Here is a 25,513-nt window from a genome sequence, read left to right on the forward strand (position 1 = left end):
ACATATGTTTCAAAGTTGTCCCCAGGTGATACTGGCACTGCTAGCCCAGTAGCTATCCTTTGAACACTCCTGTCTTAGTTCATTTCCAGAATGATTAAAATTGTTTTCTTACTAAATGCTATATGTACCAGTTATATTGAAAACCATCAATCAGTTCATTCAAAAGTGGATGTCTATTATATACTTTGATATTACTTTAAATTCCAAAGATAAAAAAACCCAGCATTTCTTTCATATAGCCTTTGTAAGTATATAATATATATAGAGAGTTCTTGAAATTCTAGAACTCATACAAGGAACTCCTAATGTATGTTTGAGATTTTGGAAAATACAAGCACAGAAAGTAATTTTGGCTAAGATCCAAAAGGCAGCTAATTTGGTGGAAGAGGGTAGTGTGAGAATAGGCTGTTTTCATTGAAGGGGAGTGGCCAAGAGAAGCAAAAATGCTGGGGATCTCGTTTGGGGTTTAAAATCAAGAACACCTGAAGGCAAAATAATTTTGTAAAGGTGTTTAAAGTGAATACATATTTAAATACTTTTGATACTTGAAAACAAAGTCATTGCAGTGTGTAGCTCACAGACATGGTTGGATCTGCCATTTTGTGGTGGTCATGCTGTCCACCCTATAAGGCCATAGTTCCGACCATGACAGTGACCTAACTCTGTCATGGACTGGCCAAAACTATATCTGACCATTTTTGGGTTTTAGTGAGTGTCTTAGAGAACTGACCAGACGTTCTTCATGAAACCTATATCCTTACACTTGGGGGCATAGCCATTCTATAATTTCCCTCTTCGCTTTCACGAGCACATGACTAGGTAAAGAATTCCAACCAGAGGACTGTATTCACTGGAGATGCAAGTTGTTTGTATGTCTGGTGCACAAATCTTACCTTCATATGTTCTCTTTCCCTAGCTTTCAGCAGAAGAGGTGTCTTCTAAGAACCACGGCTTAAGAGTGGGAGGACCACGCCTAACCCAAACTTCTGAATAATTACTTGGCTCTCCTGTCTATGGGGGATAGAGCTTAATTTTCTTTGTCATAGCAACTGGAATTTCATGTTTTATCTATTACAACATCTATTATAACAACTGACATCTCTACATTAATATAGTGACATTTAAAAAATAATTATCTTTTTTGAACATGAAAGGCTAGAAAATTGTTCTTCTAGAATAAGTCAAGACCAAGCTGTAATGAAGCTTTAGGGTGCCAAGGGATATTTTCAACATGAAAGTGATGGTTGGGAATATTCTCATGACACTTGCTAGTAGTTTCATTTACTTAAATTTTTTTCTGTAATTGCAAATAGGCAGAGTTGTGTATCTTATTCATCTCTTGAATTAAGGTACCTGGCATGATAATATCATATGTAACTGATCAGTTTGCATGTACAAAATAAATCAGGAATTGAATCAGCAAGGATCCCAATCATTTAATGTCTTGCTAACCATATTAAAGAATGCGGACTTGATCCTGATGGTAAGGGAGAAATCACTGGGGGATTCATAGTGAAAGTGAGCAGTCAGTTGGAAAGATCACTGCAACAAAAATAAGTTTATCAGCACGAAATAGGTTTATGGCTCAAACAGAGAGTGCAGTTTAGAGAACTATCTTGTAATCATTAAACTTTGCCTTCTAATAATATAGGTTTGAGGTTGCTGTGCTATGCTCTTGAACTAAAGAAGATTTTAGTGATGTCATGAATGCAGAAAAGAAAATGAACTTGTGTAGAAGTGGGAACTGACAGCATAGGGACTTATCTAAACCGGATCATGGAAGAAAAAAAGTCTGATTCCACCTACTCCACGGTCATGGTGACCCAAAGGGTGGCACTGGCACTGCATAGTCGGGAACAAAAGAGGACAGATGACAGAGTGAATTATGTTCTTCTCAACAGTTGGATTTGGCACACGGTGACCTCTCTATTTAATATCTTCTAGAAATAATCACATCCTGATTTGCCTTTGGTCTGTTTTTTTGGCTTCTGTGTTATTTTACCTGTAGAAATTTCATTCATCCACCATCCCTATTTCCTGGGGGTAACTTGTCTCAGTACTCCTGAAACTGGCTAAGGAACTTTCCTATGTGCTTCTGGTACTCATTGCAGCCATACATCATGGACTGCCGAAATGTAACATGTCCACTTTGTGTCTTTTCACTCTGCACAGAGTCTGCTTCGTGACACGGATTCCTCACGCCCATCAGAACGGTATCAGAGTAAGAACTCACAGTGACAGTGGGATGTTGAGGAGAGGCATGGATAGAAACAGAAACATTTTGTAGAAGAACAAATTGAAAGCAGCTAATAATATTTGCTTTCACACTCTTTGTTTCTGCTTGAAATTTGTGACACGCAGTGAGCACAGATGGCCCCGAGATTGTATCCACGCAAATTCCTCCTTTCTCATTCTCTCTCCCCATGTCTACCTCACCGCCTGCCAAGAGTGGTCCTAAATCACAGAAGGGCTCCAGGGTTCCCTCAAGCATTTGTGTCTGATCACAGTAGGAGTCCACCAATCTTGTTAGTAGACTCCACAAGTGTTTCTTCATCAAATTAATAATTGAAAATGAGAAACTTGTGTATAAGTGACATGGAAATTTATCGTGGAAAACGATGTTTAAAAGTTCAACTCTGTTCTTCCTATGATTAAAGAATGCAAGGAAAGAGCTAGGGAGGGCTGTCACCTGTGCTCCCCAAACACAATGACTCTCTTCTGCAAACGGATGTCAACTTACCCTATTGCACCAGGGGCAAAACCTCTAAACTGAAATAGTAAAAGTGAAGAACTACACTAGGTTGCCCACGTATCTAGATTTTAAGATTCTGATGCTGAAGACACCACACAGTTTGGCAGCAAGACAGAGAAATCATACTAGAACTGAACCGGAAGTTTCCAGCCTACGAGCCTGCTTTCATAGTGATGGAAGCTGTCATGGAGACAGGTCAGGGAGAGAGGCCATCAGTGCACTTTCCAAAATGTAGACAAACTGGCAATCAAACAGTCCTACTTGCCCAATACTTGGTTTCTAGGAGGTAACTAACTGCTTTTCAATTGAACAGAGTTGAGGCCCATTCTCCTGGATGGAGTTCATGCCTGGAATTACATCTCATCAAAGACCTAAAGCCACTACTTTTGTTTTGCACATTGTCAAACGATATCCTAAATACTTATGTATATACCCTTAGATAAGTGCTACCCCCAATCTTATTCATAAGAGCTTTTTAATATATATATATATATATATATATACCCTTTCCACAACCTCTTCTTTGATGTTCCTTGAGCCTTCAAGATATGGACATCTGGCTGAGGGCTTATAACTTATAATATATATATATATTAAAAGGGGGTAGCCAATAGAATTATGGATGGTCAAATGCTGATAAAACATGATTATCTCTGGGCCCTGCTCTTCCTTAGAAGCTGTTGTCATTTAAAGGCTATTAGGGGAGGAGGAGTGACTTCTTCAGTGGTGTAGCTACGGAGAACAGATGAATTTCCCTTGCTGCAGTGAATAGCACCACACCTATGCCCATGTGATTAGTCCTGGCTAAACTCTATAAGTTATTAAACAAAATGAAACAAAAGTCGAGCAAGAACTTGTAAGGAGGTGGGGAAGTAAGTCGGATAGAAGGATGAGGTATGTGAGAGTGACCAGAATGTATTATCTGTATATATCAAATTGTCAAATAATATATTTGAATAAAAAGTAGAAACGAGGAGATGCAGACTTGGGTGGAACTTTTCCCGTCTATTGAGTTCAGCAGTTGTAGAATGAAGCATTTTGAGCCCAGGAGGAGAGATGGGGACGATAGCACAGGGTAAACCACAGGGCCACTGCACAGAAAGCATATATGATTTCTATGTCCTTTACAACCTTACCCCTCAAAGCCGGTCCAGATACCTGTAGCTTTGGCATTCATAAAATTCAGAAATATCCTCTCTTCCTACTGCCGGTGTCTATCAAAGTCCTTGGATGATGGGTGTGGACATAAAAGCCTTTTATCCTAGTGACCTCAGCTTACTCCTCTCTAGAGCTGCCTTGCAGATGACTGTATATGTCATGACATCTCTGAGGGTGGGGATGAGTGTTCAAACAAAGATAATTGCGTATTTGGGAAACATTGACTTATTAAGGGACTCACGCCCCTTAATTCTTAGTTTTACAAAGAGACTACTTTACAGCTGTGTATTTTAAATGAATCTGCCATTGCTCTTTATGTGCTGAACTGTTTTCTCCTCCAGGTCACTAGTGAAGTGAATGTGATACCTTTGCAGCATCAGGAGCCCGATGATGTCACATGTAGGAAATGAAATGTGTGATCAAAGAATTGTTGGCAAGTTAAAAACCTCTGACATCCCTCTCTAATGTGAAGATAAAACTGTTTGAAATTAATACATTATTTGTATGCAAACTGGGGCAGCTGGGGTTGCTGCAAACAGTTTATTCTCTTTCAATCCTGTTTACTCTATTAATATGCTCAGCAAACTCTTTTAGGTAGATAGGGCCAAAGTAAACTTTTGCTTAGCTGGCTTCTGATTTTCATGATTCTCTGAATTAATAAGGTTTATTAAGTTCCAAATAGAGGCACTGCCTTGTGCATAGTTGGCACCAGACTTAATTATATCCCACACCTAGGTCCTCAGCAATCAACTGGGATACGCCGCCTTAGGTGCCTGATTCTTGATGGGATGCCACTGGTGTTTGTCATCTTCACTAATAGCATTCATGTCTCAATCACTCTGAGCCGTTGGGGGCTAACTTAACATCTGTCGCACAGCCACACATTGGCAGAACTTAGCTGAGAGCCTCTTTTCTCTATGTCTTCACCTACAACTGTATATTGACCAAAATATTTCATCGTTCTTGTAGAAGACCAAATAAGATCCCAATATCAGTACATAACAATTATAGTTTGTAGAAAAAAGCCCTTTCCTCTGTGATTAGTTTTTGTCACATGGGGAGATTATACCAGATTATCTCCATGGGAATTAAATGCAATAACCAGGTACCTAAAAGAAAAACGAAGGCAGAAAAGGCAGAAACGTTGGGCCCAAGGAGACCAAGGTTGGAATAACTCAATCAGAGGATAAAGGAAGTTGGTATCCAGGGAGCTAGAGGCCCACTGGAGGAATCATCCCAAGTGACTACAGAGGAAACACAGACATACCACATCTCAGCATCAGATTTCTCACTTCCACGTCTGCGACAGCATGCATTTCTGTTTGAAATAACAAAGTTGGTGGTAGTTTGTTACAAAAGACCTGGAGGGGACGCATGTGCTCTCTTCTGCTTCCATTGATATTTGAAATGAGTTGGCAGCTATGGGTGAGAGGACAACATAGCTGTGGTTTTAGCTGTTTGAGCTGTTCTTTTCCTCCTGAGGAGAAGATAGCACTGACAGAAGGAAGCCTGTGGTAAGGGAATACAGTACTATCCAAGCTGAACTCAGGACTCGTCCAGGGCATTGTGTTTTCCTCAGGCTACAGTTTCCAGAGACCCTCAGAGACAGACATCTTGTTGTAGGTGGAGATTGCTTGTTCATTTCCTGGCTGCCCAGACCCAAATAATAACACAGAAACTATATTAATTACAACACTGTTTGGCCAATAGCTTAGGCATTTTTAAGCTCACTCTTACATCTTAAATTAACCCATTTCTATTAAGCTGTGAATCATCATGAGGCTGTAGCCTACTGGTAAGTTTCTGGCTGGTGGCTAATATATTTCTCCTCTGGCAGCTACATGGCGTCTCTCTAACTCTGCCTACTTTTTCTCTATATCTCTGGTTGGATTATCCATCTGACTTTACTCTACTATGGCTTGGGCCAAAACAGTTTCTTTAATAACCAATGGCAATAAAACCTATTCATAGCATACAGAGGGATGTAAAGAAAAGGGATAAACAGAGATTCAAATTACAGTTATTCCGGATGCTCTCCAGCTCCTAGTTGTTTGAACTGTGATTTAAGTCACTCTTTCAGACTTGTTTCTTCTTAATGTAACTTTACAATGAGCTAACTGGAATTGTATATAGAAACTGCCAATGCTAACTCAAGAAATGAGAAGTTGGATTATCAAACCATTGACACCATTGGGCTCAACTAAATCTAAAAGTGAGTATGTAGTTTTAATGCCATTTTCTGGTGTCTTCTTCAATTTCTTTCTTCAAAGACTTATAGTTCTTGTCAAATAGATCTTTCACTTCCTTGGTCAGAGTTACCCCAAGATATTTTATGCTATTTGTGGCTATCGTGAAAGGTGATGCTTCTCTGATTTCCCTCTCTGCTTCCTTATCCTTAGTGTATAGGAAGGCAACTGATTTTTTGGAGTTGATCTTGTATCCTGCCACATTACTAAAGGTGTTTATCAGCTGTAGGAGTTCTTTGGTAGAATTTTTGTGGTCACTTATGTATACTATCATATCATCTGCAAATAACGAAAGCTTAACTTCTTCCTTTCCAATACGAATCCCCTTGATCTCCTTATGTTGTCTTATTGCTATTGCTAGAACTTCAAGCACTATATTGAAGAGGTATGGAGAGAGTGGACATCCTTGTTGTGTTCCTGATTTTAGTGGGATGGCTTTGAGTTTTTCTCCGTTTAATTTAATGTTAGCTGTTGGCTTGCTGTAAATAGCTTTTATTATATTTAGGTAGGACCCTTGTATCCCTATTCTCTCCAAGACCTTTATCATAAAGGGGTGTTGAATTTCAAAATTGATCCTATCTAAACAAAGCCTGTAATGATTCAGTATTACAGAATCATGTTGAAGACAAGTGATGGATGGCATTTGGAAGTGGGAGGTGCCATTTACTTCTTAAATCCACAAAACTAAAAATAAGAACACTTGTCCAAAGCAATCCAAGATGAGATTATTTTAACTCATTGAAAACTGGAATCTAGAAACAGCATCATTAAAAAAAAATTCAACTCTAAGTACTTTTGGCTTTTAGTAATAAAGATTGACACTGTTGTGGAGCAAGATTGCCTGTAATTATAGGAAAGCCAACCTTTCATTCAGGGGAACACTATTTATTAACATTACAGAAACAAAGGTATTTTCTGAATGGGTGCTTGATGTGTGGTATTGTCAAGAATTTCAACCCCCGCATAAATTCATAGTAAAAATAATCTGTGAAATAAACAAGTCTTGGTCATTTCATTTTTACAATTTCTATTAGGGAAATGTTTCTTTTCATAGATATAATGTGTCATGGCCTGTACTTTCTAATTTTCATTTGCTTGCCTATTGGGCATGTGAAATATCTCTAAGCATTTTTCACTGAGAAAAAGGGAATTGGTCCTAAAGATAGTGAATTTAACATACAAAAGTATTGGACTGACTGCCAATGCTGATGTTGAGATATATAGATTAAATGATATCCTGATTATTTTCTGGAGTCTTTAGGGGTGTAGAGTTGTGGGAGGAGCTCCTTCTGAGTGGTCAGTCTCATGGTTAGAAGTTCGTGTTGTGGAGATGATTCTAGGCTAGAACAGAGAAAATGCTTCTCTTTGGGATTATTTTGAGCTAGTACAGAACACGCAGCGGGGCGCCGTGAATTCACCCAAGCATAGAGAACCAGAAAACTGTGCACTGTGAGTACACGAGGAGGGGTACACTTTCCACTGCTTTATCCTTCTGTAGTCATAAAGGAACACTAAGGAGACAGTGTCGGGGTGCGTTGTCTGATGCTTTTGTTTGTGTGGCGAAGGGCAAGCTCAAGTGTCATCCCTACTAGGAAGGATGGTCACAGTTCGAAGGGTGGTGGTTTCTGAAGGCATCACGGACTCTGGAAACCTTCACAGCTGGTTAGTCAAACGCTAGTGCTCCAGCTGGGGGAAGCTGATGTCCCCGAAATGTTCTCCCTTATAAAGACTGCCTTTCCTCTAAGTCACACATCAGACATGGACTCTGGACTCAGCACCATCACCTCTGTGTTTGCAGTATGACGTGGATGCGTGTGCAGAGGAGAGTAAGTCCTACGTTTCTGCCTCTTTCTCACTAGTTTTGTGACTTTGCATCCTTGTAATCTGAAACTTATAGTATGCTGGAAAATGCAAAGGATTCAATGTTCTTAACAGTTCCTACAGTGATTTACTTTTGGTTTTAATTACAACATTGAACACATATGTTGAATATTTTTTAAACTCAGTTCAGATTGTAAGCATTAGTTGAGTAGTCTGAGTAACAGTGGTGAAAAGGTGGTTCTTATTCTATTTTATTATTTTTGTTTGGACTTCTCTATATTATTTAAATCCACTACAGAATCCTAAAATCTGTCAAATCAGAATCTGGTAAGGCAATGGATCTCAACCTTGGGTCACAACCCCTTGTGGTCACACTATCCTTTGATAGGGGTCACCAAATAAGACCGTCGCAAAATATAGACACATTATAATTTATGACAGTAGCAAAATTAAAGTTATAAAGTAACCACAAAAATAATTTTATGACTGGAGTCCTTACTAGGAACTGTATGACAGGGTCCCAGCGCTAGGAAGGTTGAGAATCACTTTGTTAAGGCAATTGCTCTAGGTTGGTATGCCTTGAGTATAACTGAGAACAGCTGGATTAAACAGAAGGAATGAAAACCTCGCTTCTGGCTTTGAAAGCTGGCAGAGGAATGAACATATAAGAGTCGATGAAGTGTTGCTCTTTAGAGTGCTGCACACCGAGGGCTGGATAATTTGCCCTTGGCGCTTAAGGGGGGAAAAAGCCCAGGACACCAAATTTCTCCAACAATTTGGAATTTTATTCCATCCGTGTACATGCATAGTAACAACGTTGGTTGAGAAATTATTTCTATCAGAAGTAGAACGTTATCTTTGTGATCACCAGGTGCAGTATTGCTACTCTTATACTCAAATAGATCTTATATATGAATTAAATCCATACTTGTAGCATTGAATTTAGGGTTTCGATTTAGACTGTGCCTTTCGAAAGAGAAAACCGATTAGAAGTACTCCATTCCTTACAATACTGCTTCCAGTAATTTTGTTCATTCTTTATAAAGTATTGCATTTAACAGCGAAGGTTTAAAAATCGAGACAGGGCTGCATCAGCGAAAGAAAATACAGGTACTATACAAGAAAGGAAAATGCTATCTCCAATGAACATACGTGTTTAAGTTTGAGAGAATGGTCTGAAATATACGGCTACATACGAATGTGAAGCCTAGCGACGAAGAGACTGTATTTGCTAAAATATAAAGTGCAAATGGAGCCTGATTATCCAAGAATTGAAATCTTAAGGCGAACTTAGAGCGTGGGTTTTTAGAACAGGTTTGCAGGTTATATTTTAGCATATACGGATATCCGCAACAGCATATAAGGAAAGAAATCAGGGTACACAAGTGCTTTTGAAGCTATGTCTAAAATGCTCTTCTGTATTGTTTGTGACTATTTTCTTTCAAAGCTACTATACAGTGCAAACCATATGTGCTACACAATAACTATACAATAACATTACAAATGACTTTAATATAAAGTTTTTAAATAAAAAATAACATAACCACAGCTATGAATACTGCTGGTAAAATAAATTAATTTTGTTTTTGAAAATGGCACCAATAATACACTTTACTAATGGTCTGTAATGAAATTACATCTTAAGTCTTCAACTCAGCCGTAATGAATGTCTCCTGATTGCCAGACGTAATTCACACAGCGCCTTTGTTTTCTGGACTGTTTAGAAGAACATACTAAACACTGGTACCAAAGGTAACTGCTTTCCTTTTTAACTCAGTTCACTTGACATGTTCCGCTGCATGTGACGAGCAATAAAACTTCTTGTGAGTTATAAAGTTTGAAAGGTTATTGAACTGGATATCACATAGCCGGCAATATTTCCCACTGCCGGGAGCCTGGGAGGAGCCATTCACTCCTTTTGCTATGCTAGACAACTGTTCTTCTGCCGAGGGAATTCCTGGCGAGACATTCTCATTTGCAGCTAGTGGGTTTTCAGAGATCCACGAAGGGGATTTGTGGTCATCGTCGTGCTGGGCATTCTGGGAAATGTTCTCTTGCTGCGGGTTGGCCGGAGGCCTTTCGTCTTGCTTCGGTCCACCGTTCACTATGACCATGCCTCTGTTTTTGGGCAAGAGCGGCAGAGAATCTTTCTTGGGCACTGCGCACCCGTTCGAGGAGGCCTGGCCTTTCAGAGACTCATTTTCTGTGTTTGTGCTTTGTTCTGCGTCGGTGTTGTGGATGACGAGAGAACCAGCGATATAATCGCTTGGCTTTATGCCATAGTATGGAGAAAGCTGGTCGGCTCCTTTCGTCTTCTTTATTGCTCCAGGGTAAAGGCATTGGGGAAGAAATAAATGTTTGTTCTCTTCTTTTGTAGCGATGAGCTGTGCGGCTTCGCTGAAGACTTTCAGACCTTGTAAAGTTGCTAAATGGGACGAGAACAAGTTTCCGTTGGGAGAGGGCTGCTTCGGATTCCCGTTCTTCTCACATCTGACCAGGTTTCTTTCAAAGCCAATGTCGGGGCTGTTCCGTTCGCTTTCTGGATTGGGAAACACCTTGCCATCAAGCTGACTTAGGTCGTTACGCTGATGTGCAGTGACCGGGCAGAAATTCTGCTTGTGGGCCAGGTAGTTCTCGACCTTGTTGAAGCTGATCTTGCACACCGTGCACTCGTGGTAATCTAGCAGCCTTTTGGGGGACGCGGTCGTCCGCTCCGACTGCGATAAACACTTTTTGCTGAGATCTATGGGGACGTCCATTTCCAAGCAGGAGACACTGGAATGGGTCGTGTCACATTTGGGAACCGGAACACATTTGTTCAAGGCCAACGAAGTTTCCAAGTGCTTTGAGACAATTCCTGGGAAGATGTCGCATCTCGGGTGGTAGCATTCTCCTAGCCCTTCGGTGGGCTCTTGAGAGGAACTACAAGGATTGCTCAGGTTGCCTACTTCGAGAAATCTCTGCTGGACCAGGGGCGGCCTTTGCTCCTGCTCAGGTAGGCACATCTCATACATCTTTCTTCGCTTGCGTGTGCGCATGGTTCTTTGCATGGCCGGCACTTTGTTGGAAGCGGACCTCTTTAGCGGCGGGTCATGGCGGGTCGCACAGTAATACTGTTTGTGGACCATGTATGTTTCATGCCTGCTGAAGGTGATGTTACAAGCTTCACAGGTGGTCTTATTTGGGTCACTTTCTCCGTCCACTAAGGGGCCGTTGGGATTTTTCACATCAACTGGCTTCCCATTTATTTTGTCGTCGCTGCTGTTGGAGGTGGACAGCTTTTTGGCTGGAGTGTTAAAGTCCTTCTCATGGCCTTTGCCGTTTGGCCCAATCAGATCTAAGACGGCAGAAGAGTTGATGCACGGTGTCTGAAGAAGTGGCGTTTCCGGGTCTGAAGAATGAGCGGCTGGGTTGAGAAGGTTTATAGAAGCCTGGCCAGTGTTGGGACTGACAGCTTCTGGCATCTTCTCTGAAACACCAGGAAACTCAGGGGACTTGGCCATCTGCTGCCATCGGCTACTGCAGTAGTGTTTTTTATGAACTAGGTAGTTATCCAAGTTATTGAATGTTATGTTACACTCGAAGCATGTAGCCCCTTTGGGCATCAAAGGGCTGTAAATTACGGGAGGGTAGCTGCTACTCCCGTGTCTTAGGCGCCGATGCACCAGCTCCGACATCTTGGCTAAGATCTCTGAAGCCTGAGGGACCATCGTGATGTCTTGGGGGAAAGCAAACTGAGATAGGAAAGGTCCCACTGGGAAAGAGGGTCCGATGTTGGGTTGCACTGGAGATGAAGCAAGTCTTGGGCTGGAAGGCTCAGACTTTATTTTTGTGTAAGAAAAGCTTTGTTTGTTCGCTGCAGGCTGTATCTCTGGTCTCGGGTTGGTGAGAAAGAGCTGAGTCTTTTTCTCACACTTATCCAGTTCTGTGTCTGAGCTTGCATCTTTAGTCTGCAAGGCCTTTTGGCCCTGGGAGAGGTCGCTTCTGGCCAACAAGTCTGTGGCTGGCTGTAAGCTGTCTTCAGTTCCACTTGGAGAGTGCTCCATGTCGCCTTCTCTGGGAAGTTTGCCACCAGGGACATGGAGGTCCTGGTGTTGCAGTAACTCCCGCTGAGTCTGGAAGCCGAAGTGGCAGTGGTTGCATCTGAAGGCGGCTTGAGTAAGATGGGAGAAGAGATGTTGATGGAAGTTGATCACGGAGTCAGCCGTGTAACTACAGACTGTGCATTTTAAACTTGCCCCTGGGGGCAGGAACTCTTCAATTTTCACTCCTGCAAAGACACACAAAGTAGGAGAGCTGAGAACCGCACCTGTTGGCTTCCTGGTGATACGAACCTTTCCTAGTGAGCTTGTGGTGTCCACACAACAGACACAGAAATCCTTCAGAGCCTTGCACTGACATTTTAGTGGCATCGGTAATAATAATTTCCCAAGCCTCTTTGTGAGTGTTATGGTATAGAAGGGGAGAATTATCAGTGCTTCTACCTTATGGGTCAGTAGACAACCTAAAAAAACCCAAAAGTATTTTAATAATCAAGCTGTGTAACAATAGAGTCATGCTTAAGGCTTAGGCTTGTAATTTTTTTTAGCATAGAGTACTATGCTCTATAATAGAAAGAAGTGAATATTCACTAGAGTGGCTGCTAGCTACTGAACACCTTCATGCAAAAAGAAACAACATTGTACTAGCAATCACTTGACTAATTTTTTATCTTTTATCTAAATCTATTTAATTGTTGGTTTTACTGAATGTGGTCTATTTGTGTCTAGGACTAATATTTGACTGGTAGACAATGGCATGCTAATAAAGTCAGTTTGGACCAGCATTCACGCTGGTGGACCAATCTCTGTTACTGACTAGTTCCTGCCACTGATGGTGGAGGCAAGCATCATGTAGAACAACTCCTGCTTCTGTTTGTTCGTATATGATGAGAACAGGCTTGGCTTCTCTTCTCAGTCCTGTGAGTTCGAGGCCAGCCTGGTCTACAGAATGAGTACCAGGACAGCCAGGGCAATGTAGGAAGACCCTGCCTCAAATAAAATAAAATAAAATATTAAAAAAACAGAAAAAAATCTAAATATATTTAAATTCATTTTAAAATTGCAAGAATGGGGATGCCCTGAGAGGAAGCTAATAGCTGGGATCCATTTTAAATATAGTTGGAATAACTCCCAACTTGCTGTCTTTCTTAAGGAATTGAGAGTAGTTTTATGTGATAAAGTTCACTTAAACTTTAAGCAAATACACTCTGGAAATTGAGAAAATGTTTGATGGAAACTCCAAACTAGCAGCTTCAATTGCACAGCAACTTCTTTTGAAATGTGCCTACTATTTCTCTCGGCTCATGGAAAACACCATGGCCAATTTCCAAAGACCACTTGGTAGGTAAAGCGGTGGAAAGGAGTGGTGTTAAACACAGGGAGCAGAAATGGTGCTGTTCTGCTGAAGAGGAAAATGAATGGAATGATTGGGAGCATAGTCTGCAAACGCTGCAGATGTTGAAGTCACAGTCAAGTCCTTTGGTTAAAATATGATGCATCTAAACAGTAGACAGGAATACTGTTTTATCCAGTAAAATTATCTATCCATCTATCTGTTTATCTATCTATCCATCTATCTATCTGTCTATCTATCTTTCTGATTATCTATCTATCTATCTAGTTATCATCTATATGCATATATAATAAATATATAAGAAGTAGGTATATATATGTGTGTGTGTGTGTGTATGTATGTGTAGAAAGAGTAGCATGTCCTGAAGCAACAACAGAAACATTAAAGGCCCTTACCACTGTGTGAGTTCATCTATCTATCTATCTATCTATCTATCTATCTATCTATCTATCTATCTATCTATCTATCTAGTTATCATCTATATGCATATATAATAATAGATAAGAAGTAGGTATGTATGTGTGTGTGTGTGTGTGTATGTGTAGACAGAGTAGCGTGTCCTGAAGCAACAACAGAAACATTAAAGGCCCTTACCACTGTGTGAGTTCAGGTGCATTTCTAGAGCTCGGGCATTGGAAAAGCTCTTGGTGCATTGTGGGAAGGGACACAGGCTGGCAATCTGATGAGTGTTGTCTTCGTTTTCTTCAGACGCTGGAGCAGCTTCTCTTTGCCTCCCACTGCAGTAGTACATCAGATGGGCTTGCAAGTTCCGCTCGCTCCGGTACCAGATGCCGCAGGATTTGCAAGGGAAGATGTCCTCTGCAGCAAAACCAGAAACATGTTAGCTGCAGTCTGGGGGGTGAAATGGGGTTGACGTCACTTTTAATTCCATCTTTCTGAGTTTGGTGAGTATAATCTTGGGTGTTTGGTAGATCAGGAATAGGCTCTTAAAGAAATGGTACCTCTATTGCTGAATTTCCCACAGACTGTAAGTAATACTATAGGAGATGCCAATATAATTTCATTTTATACTTATGGTTTACAAAAAGACACATATTTATCACAGCAGTGAGAATTGGTTTATATGAGTACTTAAAAGGTATGAATGTGGTAGCTAGAATAAGATATCCTGAATGTCCATTCTTGACATGATTTGTTGATTGAATGAATTAATTCCAGAGTGCCTACAAGATGCCAAACTATGCTGGGTTTGGTGTAAAACAAACAGGAGGTTGAACCTTCTAGGGCTAAAGAGCTTACATTCCGATCTCTGTTGGGTTTGATGCAAAACAAACAGGAGGATGGAACTCAGAGTTAAAGAGCTTACATCTGAGTTGGTAGGAGTCAGTAGACAAGTCTTTACAGCTTACTGCTGTGAGAGCCTGGAAGATGATCTGGGGCTTAGGCAGTGCTACCCACTGTGCTTGTGGAGCATGGGACAGAGGTAGGAGCCAGTCAGGCGCTTAGAGGGCTGGTTTTGTTGCTCCTTAGAGCTGATGTGGAGGAGGAAATGAACTGATTCAGTTGAAGATTTCCTGTCATCTTGGCAAGGACCACAGTGCAGAGGAAGCCGCAGAAGCGGGGGGCACCTGGCTGAAGGCACAGCAGCTGTGTGGTATTGTTGAGGCAAGGGCAGGGCAGAGTATGGACCATCTTTCAGACTCTTTGGAGAGGCTTTCATTTGGTCTCGGTGATGGAGAAACAGGGCCTAACGCAAGAGCAGGGTGGTTTTAAAGGTAGTAAATGCAGAAGAAACACTCGGGAGTGGCAGGAGCCAGACGCAATTATTTAAGTGAAATACAATGAGGCTTGGATAACAGCCTCAGTCATAACGAGTTTATGAAGCTGGGCTGTGATGTGTGATTTCTACATCTTTCACAGAACATGTCTTTACATGTATGTTTTTCCTCCTCATGGAGTGATAGCTGAAGAAACCACAGTTGATTACCTTGTACGCAAAATGAAACAGTGGTTCTCAACCTTCCTCATGCTGCAATCCCTTAATACAGTTCCTCATGGTGTGGTGACCCCCAACCTTGCTACTTCATAACCATAATTTTGCTATTGCTATGAATTATAATATAAATATTTTTGGGGAAGGAAGCTTATGAAAGGGATCACGACCCATAAATTGAGAACCACTAGTCTAAAGGGTTATATTGAGATTGGAATTTAGCCTTAAACCTACTTCCATACTGTTTGAATGACAAAGTTACACAGAGGAGCAGAAATGAGTAGATGCAATAGACCAGAATCTTGTAGACAAAGGCAAAGGTATTTTGTGGGCTGACACAGCCTGGTCCCTGTATTGTAGACACAGGGCTTTTGAACGCTGTCCAGAAGGTTTTGGGGAACAGAGGGTCAAGCTAGACATGTGGAATTTGGTATTTCTGAGATGAATTCAGAGGGACACAAGGGGAAGTCTTAAGAGAGTTCTAAAACTCCGCAGAAAGAGCCAGGCTTCTCATTCGTGAACAATGAATGTGTCACTGATGGTCAGACAAAGAAAACAGCTCTATGGAACCATGAGTCAGAAATGAGAAAGAACTGAGAATCAAATTCTAGTGGAGGGAAGATAGAAGCAACTTCAAAATGACGGACTGATGTCTCTGTATTATTTAACCCATTGTTCCCAAGTTAAGTACATTTACACTATCCAAGAGGCTGCATAGTTAATACGGTGGATACTTCAGCAGAGTCATGTCAACTGATTGATTTCAGGACACAAATGATATCTAGGTTTATATTAGATCATTTGAGATTAAATATTTCCTTGCTACCAAAAGTAAACAGGTATATTCATATATGTAATTAATAATACACACTAGAGAATCATAATTGAGTAAATTTATTTGAAATCCCTTGTAATAAAATTATTTTGCCTCAAGTCCAAGTTGGTCACATTGTTTCATGGTCCATGCAATAAAAATCAAAGTAAAGATAATAAAAACTATTCCATTAAATAAATCAAGTAAGGCTGGGTGGTGGTGGTGCACACTTTTAATCCCAGTACTTGGAAGGCAGAGGCAGGCTGATCTCTGCGAGTTTGAGGCCAGCCTGGTCTACAGAGTGTGTTCCAGGATAGGCTGCAAAGTTACAGAGAAACCCTGTCTCGAAAAACAAAGCCAAAACCAACCAAACAAAAAAAAATCAAATAGGAATTCATTGGGCTGAAGTCCTGGGCTTATTGATTGGATGCATAGTGATTTCAGAACCACCTGTGAATGTCTTTAATCATAATTATGGTTGGATATTTTTACACTAATGTGAAGATATTATTGCTGTCTATGCTTATCTTCCATTAGATTTTCAAGATTATGTAAAGACTAGATGCATTTTTATTGCCAGCATTAGTATCGTTCTTTCCTTGCAGCTGATTTTGGAGTGGGATGGCTACTTGGTTTTGTTTCCCACAAAGAGCTAAGCAGAAGCAGATCTCAGAAAACAGACCTGAGAACCCTTGAACCATTGACTGTCCACCATATGAAACACCCCTTTATGTGTATCCAAACTAGTTCAGTGTTCATTGTGACAGTATATTTCAAAGTTCTCTATAAAACATTAAAAGCTTACTTATTTCTTTTTCCTTTTCTTTTAACCAACAAATATTTTGATTTGTGCAGGCTACTAGTCCTTCATCCAGGTTATAAGGATATAAACAAAAGCTCTATGTACTTGTACCAGCTTATTTGAAGCTAATAATTGATATTGTTATTTTCAGATAGAATAATAATTAATAATTGTACAATAGAGCTTCACATCAACTTAAGACTATATATTCTTTATTAGTAGTATATATAATAAAATATTATTTTCAAATTTATATTCTTTTTTCAAATTTTTAAATTCCATGGCCCTTAACAAATGCAAATACCTGATATTAGGGAATCACCGAGGCTTGTCATTGCTAAGTACAGTTGAGTATTATTCAACAGGTAGAGAAGGACAGCTTTTAGTGTGGGTGACATTTAGGAATGCAATCTGACATAACAGGTCATGTTTTCCCCCCTGCATTTACATATGAAGCAAACACATCACACACACACATATACATGCACACAGACACACACAGACACAGACACAAACACACACACTTCTAGCCACAAACTGAAGAAAATGTCTGTAGATATCCATCACCCCCACAAAGCTGGGCTAGAGCACTCAGCACTTACTATTGACAATAGCTGTGGGCAAAATAGAAGCCATGGCAGCTTGCTGAGGAAGCAGCTGAATTGAGTCCAGCAGGCGGGCCGGGTACATCCCTTCTGTGAGAGTCATCTGACTGGCAGCTTGTAGCCTCGAGTCAAAATCTACCACAAAGGCAATGAGCTCTTCACCCTCTGAGATGGCCTTCGTAGTGGTGCACCAAAGCTGGCCCCCTGTGAGGAGAGAGAGACGAGAGGAGAAAGAGCTGACACAGAAGGAAGGCATGAGCTGGCTGCATGCTAGACCGACATCAAGAGCCTCTTCTCATGGTGTTCACATGAACACTGACAGAGAAAGGCATTTGATCAGACTGCAGCTGTGTGTCGCAGCCAGCCTCAGTGGACAAACGCTCTCCTGAAATGAAGCAACACGTTTAGGAACTAACAGTAGGAGAAAACTAGGGAAAATATGGATAGAATCTGTGGAGTTTTGCCAATGGCCTGCCTTCCAGGCTTTTGCCTGAATCTTTAGCCCAGTATGAGATTGATAGAATGCCTGGAAACCCGCATGGGAGGGACACAGTTGCAAAACTTTACTCCAGACACGCTTCTGAAGTTCCTATTTCATTAGCTCATGGAAGAAGAGACTGTTTTCCCTCCCTCTGTCTTCCTCTCCACTTTCCCAGTCCTTAAACACTGTGAGTACAGATGTCCCAAATCACAGAGGAAGCAAACAACAGTTTGTGAGATCTAGGGTGCTTAAAGTGTGATTGCAGGGAATCTAACTTCCCTCTGTTACGGCCACCTATGTCCTTTTTACTCTGGTGGGTGATCTTATACAATACCTTGCGATGTCCCTTCTTTATCGCCATTTACCCTGATGGAACTTTCTGCAAAAGAGGATACACCAAAGATTCTTTTCAAAAGGGCTTATTTCAATAAAGATTTGTTTAAATGAAAGGAACCTTGTCTTCAAACACTGAGATAGACTCCGGCTCTCCATTTCAAATGATCACGTGCAGTGCATTAAAAAGAAAAATTAACTATGCAAGTCCATCTTCTAATGTATTGGGTTGTGATAGTGAGCACTCATTTATTTAACATGTTTAGACAGGCAAAGCACTTATATTTTGTTATCTCCACTCTCAGGCCTAGATACATATCCCACACAGTTATGTCTGCAATAATGTGGCGTACTTGATATTTTACAAAGTGCCCCCCGGTGTGTATGTACTGGAACGCTGTATATTGTGCTCATTAGCTAAGAAAAATTGTACCCATTTTGATAGGTCGCATTGCTCTGCTTATCTTTCAGCATAACTGTCATTTCAAGTGCACTTCATTTTTTTCCAGCCTTGGAGATCATGGTTTTTAAACAACTTGTACAAATCTCGTGGAGATAAGAACAGTATATGACATGGCGGAGCCGCATGGAAGACTAAAGATGACGCTTCAGAAACACGGCGGGCAATTAACCAAGGTTTAAAGTAAGCAAACAAAACACAACCCAGAAGGGTATGTGTCTGTGGAAAAGAAGAAAAAAAAAGGAAGATTGTAGTCCTCTAATTTATGACCGGTTTTAAATTAAAACGTGAAGATAGCAAAATACCACAGGGCAACCACGTGCCTGCCCCAACCACATTTTGATGCTAATATTTCTCAAAGCATACAGGTTTATTGTAGTCGAAATAAAACAGATTTATTTTGTTGTTGAAAAAAAATTTCTTTTTCCAGATTGCAGAAGACAAAATTACAACGTTGGGGAATGAGAGGGAGTTGGAAGCTTGTGATGTGCTGTTTCCCCCAGGACGATTCTTGCTCTGGGAACCTCTGCATTTAGATGCTCTGCCTGTTCTGATATACACACATCTTACTCCTCATGGTGGTAGACATGTTAATCACGGTGTCTTATCTCTCCTCTGGAATGCAGTTTATTAGCTAGTCTATGGACTAAGGGTGGAAATGGAAAAGTCAGTAACCGCAGTTGGGGTTTGTTTCGCAGCATGATCACAGAACCATTAGATTTCAAGTATGGCATTCACACTCTTGGTTAATCCAGCTCTGATTGCCAGTCATGAAAGGAAAGACAGGTCTCATATCAGTTCCTAGGACACTGCCTCTTCTCAGAGTAGATCATGGTCACTGTAGTGAGCTACAAAGATGATAGCATACCTCTGCACAGTGTTTAGCCAAAATATCCAATAAATAAAGTCAAAATGAAAAATACTTTGTGCAAAAAAACCATACAACAAAGATATGATTATCTATATTACTAAGTGTCGGTGGCTGTGTTACAGGAACAGCAGATGACCATTGACTTCAGGGGATGGGCCCACCAGGAAACAAAATCCTGCTGTATACAACTTGGAAAGCCAAGGCCCTAAGCCCACAGATGCCAGAGTGACTTTTGCTGTTGCTATGCTTTTACATGCGTGCCTCTCCCTCTTCCTCTGGTATCTGGCATGGTGTGAGGAGATCCCCACTGCCCTTAATGTAGTATGGTCATCTCTCGGATATATCCTGTTCTCCTGGATGTTTTGATGTTTTTACTGTGGATTATTACGAAAATGATTTCTTCCTAAGCTGTACTGTCTAATTGGTAATAAGAATGTTAGTTTAAATAGAGTTTTTTGTTTTGTTTTTTAACGATAATGATAAGTAATTTTTTAAATATAATTAAAGCCAACATGGTATCGTAAAATTATAAGGAAAAATGATTTCACCTTGAAACAAATGTTTGATGGTAAATATTAAACCAAAGGGAAGAGTCCCAGAGAATAGGTGGCAAAGAGAGATCTATGTAAAGCACGAATACGGGGCTGAAAGGACAAGGCAGCCGCTCAGAACAAAACTGCTCTGGCTCGAGTCCTCTGCAAGAGCAGCGAAATAGAGTTTTGATGATAAAAAATAAACAATTATCAAACAGCTAGAACACGTGAGTTTTTACTAAAGAACCATATAGACTGCGACTTAGGCTAAGGATTAAGAGAAACAATTGAGTCCCAGTATCCCAGCTAGTTTAAATTCTTCTAATCTTAATGTAGGAAGATGAGTTCACAGGTGTTAGAGGGCATCACAGCTGAAACAAAGCTTTGAAAATAACTTAAGGTTCGACTAAGATGTTTCTGTTAAACAGCTTTGAGGTGAGAAACCCAAGAAGACAATCTGAAGTTTTAGAAAGTCCCATAGCCGATTGGGGAACTCTTTAAGGGTGGGGAACAAAGCAGTCCCCTTATTATTAGCTGACAGGCCTTGCTTGCTACGATTGGTTGATGACCAAAGGTTATGATTAATTTCTTGTACCCATTTCTGCCCTCAGCTACCTGGCTAAAACAACAACAACAACAGCACTATTGAGGAGTGGATATATACCCTAAAGATTTAAAGTAGAGATGACTGATTGTTTTTCATATATAAAAGTTTAGGTTTGTGATTCCTTTGAGATTCCTTATAAGATTACCTTTCAAGATAATTAAGAAAGTTATTGGTTCTTTTTTGTGACCACAAAACAGTCTATCAGTAAAAGAATACCTTACTTGCCTATACTGTTAATCTATTACAAATTGCTTTGTATGAACGTAGATTCTTGGGATAATTACTTTTCCACTTGTAATATGTAAAATGTTTAATCATGTAAGGGAAACGGAAAACATGCTGTCTTTACTTGTGTTCATTGCAATTGTTCACTCAAAAAGCGTAATGTAACCACATTGTAATATCTATTGCCTGACAGATTTTTGTTGGGGTATACAGCTATCGAGGAAAAATAAAGAAGGAGGAGAACAAGAACAAATAAAGAGAGAATGAGAAGGAAAACATCAAGAATGAGAGAATTGGGGAGGGAAACACTAAGAGAGTTAGAAGGAAGGCATCAAGAGAGACAGAAGGGACATTCGTGGATGGAGATATGAGAAGAAAATATAGAACACAGACTCAGAATACAAAAGAAGATGAAAGGAAGTGTCTGATGGAAATCATCAAGAGAGTGAGTGTCTTCTTCCCTTAGCCCCTCAAATACACAATCACAATACATTGAAATGGTGGATTTCCCTTTGAGTCCTGTGGTGTAGGAGACTGCGCCCCTCCCCCCAGGCAGCAAAGACTAAGCAACTGATACTTGTCGTACACGTCTGCATTTTCAGGTGTGCCTGGGATGTTTCATATTCCGTCGTCGCTACTACTTATTTCCATTTTGTGGTTTACTCAGAGACCCTCACTTTGAAAGACTGCATTGGACTGAATACATACTATGTAGATTTGACAAGGAAGTTGTTTTGGATTAAATTCTTGAACTCGGTCATTCATCCCTAATTCAGTGTTGTGAAGTCTCTGCTGTATGCCAGACTGGGCTGTGCACCATATGCACAGTGCACAATCAGAATACACATACGCCAACAAATAAATCAAAGTATATATCACACTATAGCTGACTCTTCTTTGTGGAATCAGGCAAGCCATCTAAAGTAACATTTCACTGGATCTGGAATAAGTAGAAGGGGATTATCTAGTGTCTGTGTACGTAGGAACAGGCAGACTTGTCACTAGTGGACGTGGAATGAATATGTGAGCAAGTACAGAATTAGGGGAGGACCTGACTTTGAAACAAACCTTAAGTTGAGTGAGGGAGAAGGTATAGATTTGGGGCTCTTGGGTCCTGGAACCAGCCTGTCTGCATTCTTCCTATGAAGAATAGAAAGCTACACTTTCAGCGTGCCGGTTGATATCCTACTGCTAGCTTGAGGTTGGCCATGGTGAGGGTTATAGCTTTTGTCAGGGTTCCTCATAAAAGCCTTAGATCAAGGTAGAAAACCCTTAAGTATAAAGGGAATGCAATTATATCTGTCTCATGCTGGGCAGAGATACACATTTATTTTAACGAGTAAATGCATTATTAACAGATATGTTTTCCCCTCTGTGTAATCTAGAGAAAAATTTATAGGCAGGGAAATGCTACACCAAGCTGTTCAGAGGTTATTGTACTAGTTCAGGGGGCATAAATATAAATGATGAGGGGTAACAGAGTCACATTGAAGAGACACAGGAGAGACAGGGCTGGAGTGATGATGTTCTCATAAGAAAAATAAAGGAAGTGTTGAGATGACACCAAGGCTCAGGACCTTGGAATACAAATGGCGACTGCGGTTGTGGCCCTACCTTGACAGGAAGCTGCACTAGTAACACCTTAGATTGTAATTACACCCTTACAATGACGACAACAGAAACTCGTACAGGTCAGAAGCATTCAGAAACTCGTAGAGGTCAGAAGCGTTCTTTGGGCTGGAGGTGAAACGTAGTTGATGTACTTTATTTTTTTTAAACCTGCCAATTACTCCATGAGGTGACAGTTCCCTCCTAGGGTGGAGGAAATGGAAGCTTAAAAATGTTAACTTCCAAGACATGTGTGTGTGTGTGTGGCCAGTGGCACAATCCTGGCTTGGACTTTGATCTTCTTAACTTCTAATCCCAATGTGGACCAGAGATGGGAGGAGAAAGAGAGAGGGGGATGGAGAGAAAGACAGAGACACAGAGATTGCTAGAGAGAGGAGAGGAAGAGGGCTTACATGTGTGCCCATAATACATTATATTTTGAAAAGGCAAAGTTTGAGATCCTGGAAAATCTTCTAGGTGAGTGTATCTATGAGGCAGCTATGACTTTGAAAAAATATAAAGATGACAGAAAAACACATCTGGTTTGGTCTAATTGGAGCCATTATTCAAATGTCTCACCGCTATGCCAAATCCAAGAGAAAAGAAAAGTCATCAGAAAAGGCAAAGCAACTGGGCGGTAGTGGCGCACACCTTTAATCCTAGCACTCGGGAGGCAGAGGCAGGAGGATCTCTGTGAGTTCAAGGCCAGCCTGGTCTACAAGAGTGAGTTCCAGGACAAGCTCCAAAGCTACAGTGAAACTGTGTCTTGGAAAAAAAAAACAAAAAACAAAACAAAAAAAAACAAATAAGTAAATAAATAAAAAGAAAGAAAGAAAAAAAAAGAGAATGGCAAAGCAGGGAAACGGTGAGCAAAGGCATCTGTGTTCCACGAAAGCTAAGTCACTTCCAAAGAGAAGACAGAAGCTACCTATTCCTGTGGACTGCATCTTGACCAATTAGAACTGGAATTAGTTTCTAGCAATCAGTGATGGCTTGAAGAGGAAGGCGGACCAGTTTCCAGCTTAATTGCTTTAGACTTAGCAGATGCTGCCAATTCAGGGTAGCATCGGCATGCAGTGCGGTTGCTGCTCTCGCTCTGAAGCAAATTAGAGGCATAAGAATGTTAAGTCCTTTAAATATTTAACCTAATGTTCAGTGTAAACACACAGTATTACCTTTGGTTTTAGAACAGGAGCGGAACTATCATTTAAAACAATAGCAAATAACAAGCTTTGGCTAGAATGTCGGGACACCTGTAGAGTTGGAAGTAATATAAAATTAAACAAGGTTGGGATTCTTAAAAATTGAAAATGTAATTGCCTGTAATTTAGAATTTCACTTATAGATATCTCCCAAGTGCTGAAGGCATGATCTTGAGAAGGCCCTTGCACACACATGAATACACACCCCGTAGCATAATAACCTTATCACAACAGCTCAAACATGAAGAGAACTTAAATACCCACCCGCAGATGAATGGATAAGGCAAAAGTGTCATAATGGACCATTAAATATTCTTAACTTATAAATAAGGGAAATTCTACAGTCTGATGAACTGTGAGGACAACGTGCTAACTGAAAGAAGCTATTCCCCAAAGACAAGCACTGCCTGATTTTTTCTGTAAGAAGTCAGTGTTTAGAAGGAATGGAGGTTCACCTTTGCAGAATGGAAATTTCTAGAGATGGATAGCTGTATAAAGCCATGTGCATGACGACTAAAATAGTCAAGAGAGCAAATTTTGTGGTATATGTATTGTACCTTTAAAACTCTGTACAAAATTATAGTCTCATGTTTTCACTAAGATAGATCTTGTAAGAACACAAAACCTACACATTTCTTCCCTTAGTGAGAGTTATTCACGTGACCTTTATAAGGTCTCTCCATGAAAGAAAGCATAGGAAAATAAGTAAGAAGATAAAGCGTTCTCTTTTCCCAGCTTTCAGATGTGTAAATCTGTGTTGTTTCTATAATGAAATACCTGGGGCAGGCTACTTACAAAGAAACAGAAGTATATTCTGCCCATAGTGTTGGAATGCTAATCATGAGTGCCTGGCTGTTGGGAAGCCCCTGGGACTAATAGTAAAGCATGAGTAAGAAGATGTGTTTGCATTTCCAAACAGGAAGTCTGAGAGAGATGGTTCTGGGCTCTCATAATTCTTTGAAGATACACTCCAGCTGACTCAATGCCATGTCACTGGGCCTCTGTCTTAGTCCTAAAGACCTCAGACATTCGCTACCATCCTCAAAGGGCTGAAGCCTCTGACTCACACCTTGGGGCTGAAGTAGAGCCAGTAACATCCCAACCACAGAGTCATACAAAGTTACGTTAAGGGACCCCAGTCAAGCAATGCACCAGCGAGGGAGACTATTGGCAAGCATTCTCTTCTCATTGGAGTACATTTTGGCTTCTTTCACCCACTGAAAATTACTAGCGCTATTTATTACTTACATGGTAGCTTCAGGTTTCTGCCTGTTACCAGTGCTGTTTCCTCAATGAAATACCTAAGACAGGCTACTTACAAAGAAAAAGAAGTATATTCTGCCCATAGTGTTGGAATTCTAATCATGAACACCTGGCTCTAGAGACAAGATAACAGCCCTGTTATATCTCCATACAGATGGAAGTTTAGAAGTCTTAAATAAATGTTCTTGGGCTTTTATAGAAAGAAGCACACATAATTTCCTCAGATTTAAACCAAGCAAATTATCAGTATACTAGTTTACAATAACGACATGTTTATTTGAATGCAAAAAGAATTACATTAAGGTACAAAGTATATATATAACAATGTAATATTTGCTCAATTGCTAAACCTTTTACTATTTTCTTTTCAGCATCACGCAGGAA

General features: G+C 40.5%; 1 protein-coding gene across 3 annotated transcripts in view; it reads right to left on the reverse strand.

Moving 5' to 3' along the window:
- Positions 1 to 8,740: 8,740 nt before the first annotated feature.
- The window catches only part of Zfpm2 (zinc finger protein, FOG family member 2), a 405,201-nt gene continuing 388,428 nt past the window's right edge, over positions 8,741 to 25,513 (reverse strand). For all 3 annotated transcript variants that reach the window (XM_075961085.1, XM_075961086.1, XM_075961084.1), the window contains 3 exons: positions 17,544 to 17,750; positions 13,966 to 14,190; positions 8,741 to 12,247 (listed from right to left, as the gene is read on the reverse strand). In XM_075961085.1, the coding sequence (XP_075817200.1) occupies positions 9,756 to 12,247; positions 13,966 to 14,190; positions 17,544 to 17,750 (2,924 nt within the window). In that variant the 3' untranslated portion in view covers positions 8,741 to 9,755. The remainder of the gene's footprint in view (positions 12,248 to 13,965; positions 14,191 to 17,543; positions 17,751 to 25,513) is intronic.

This window comes from Microtus pennsylvanicus, chromosome 2 (genome assembly GCF_037038515.1).
Source record: "Microtus pennsylvanicus isolate mMicPen1 chromosome 2, mMicPen1.hap1, whole genome shotgun sequence".
Classification (NCBI taxonomy): domain Eukaryota; kingdom Metazoa; phylum Chordata; class Mammalia; order Rodentia; family Cricetidae; genus Microtus; species Microtus pennsylvanicus.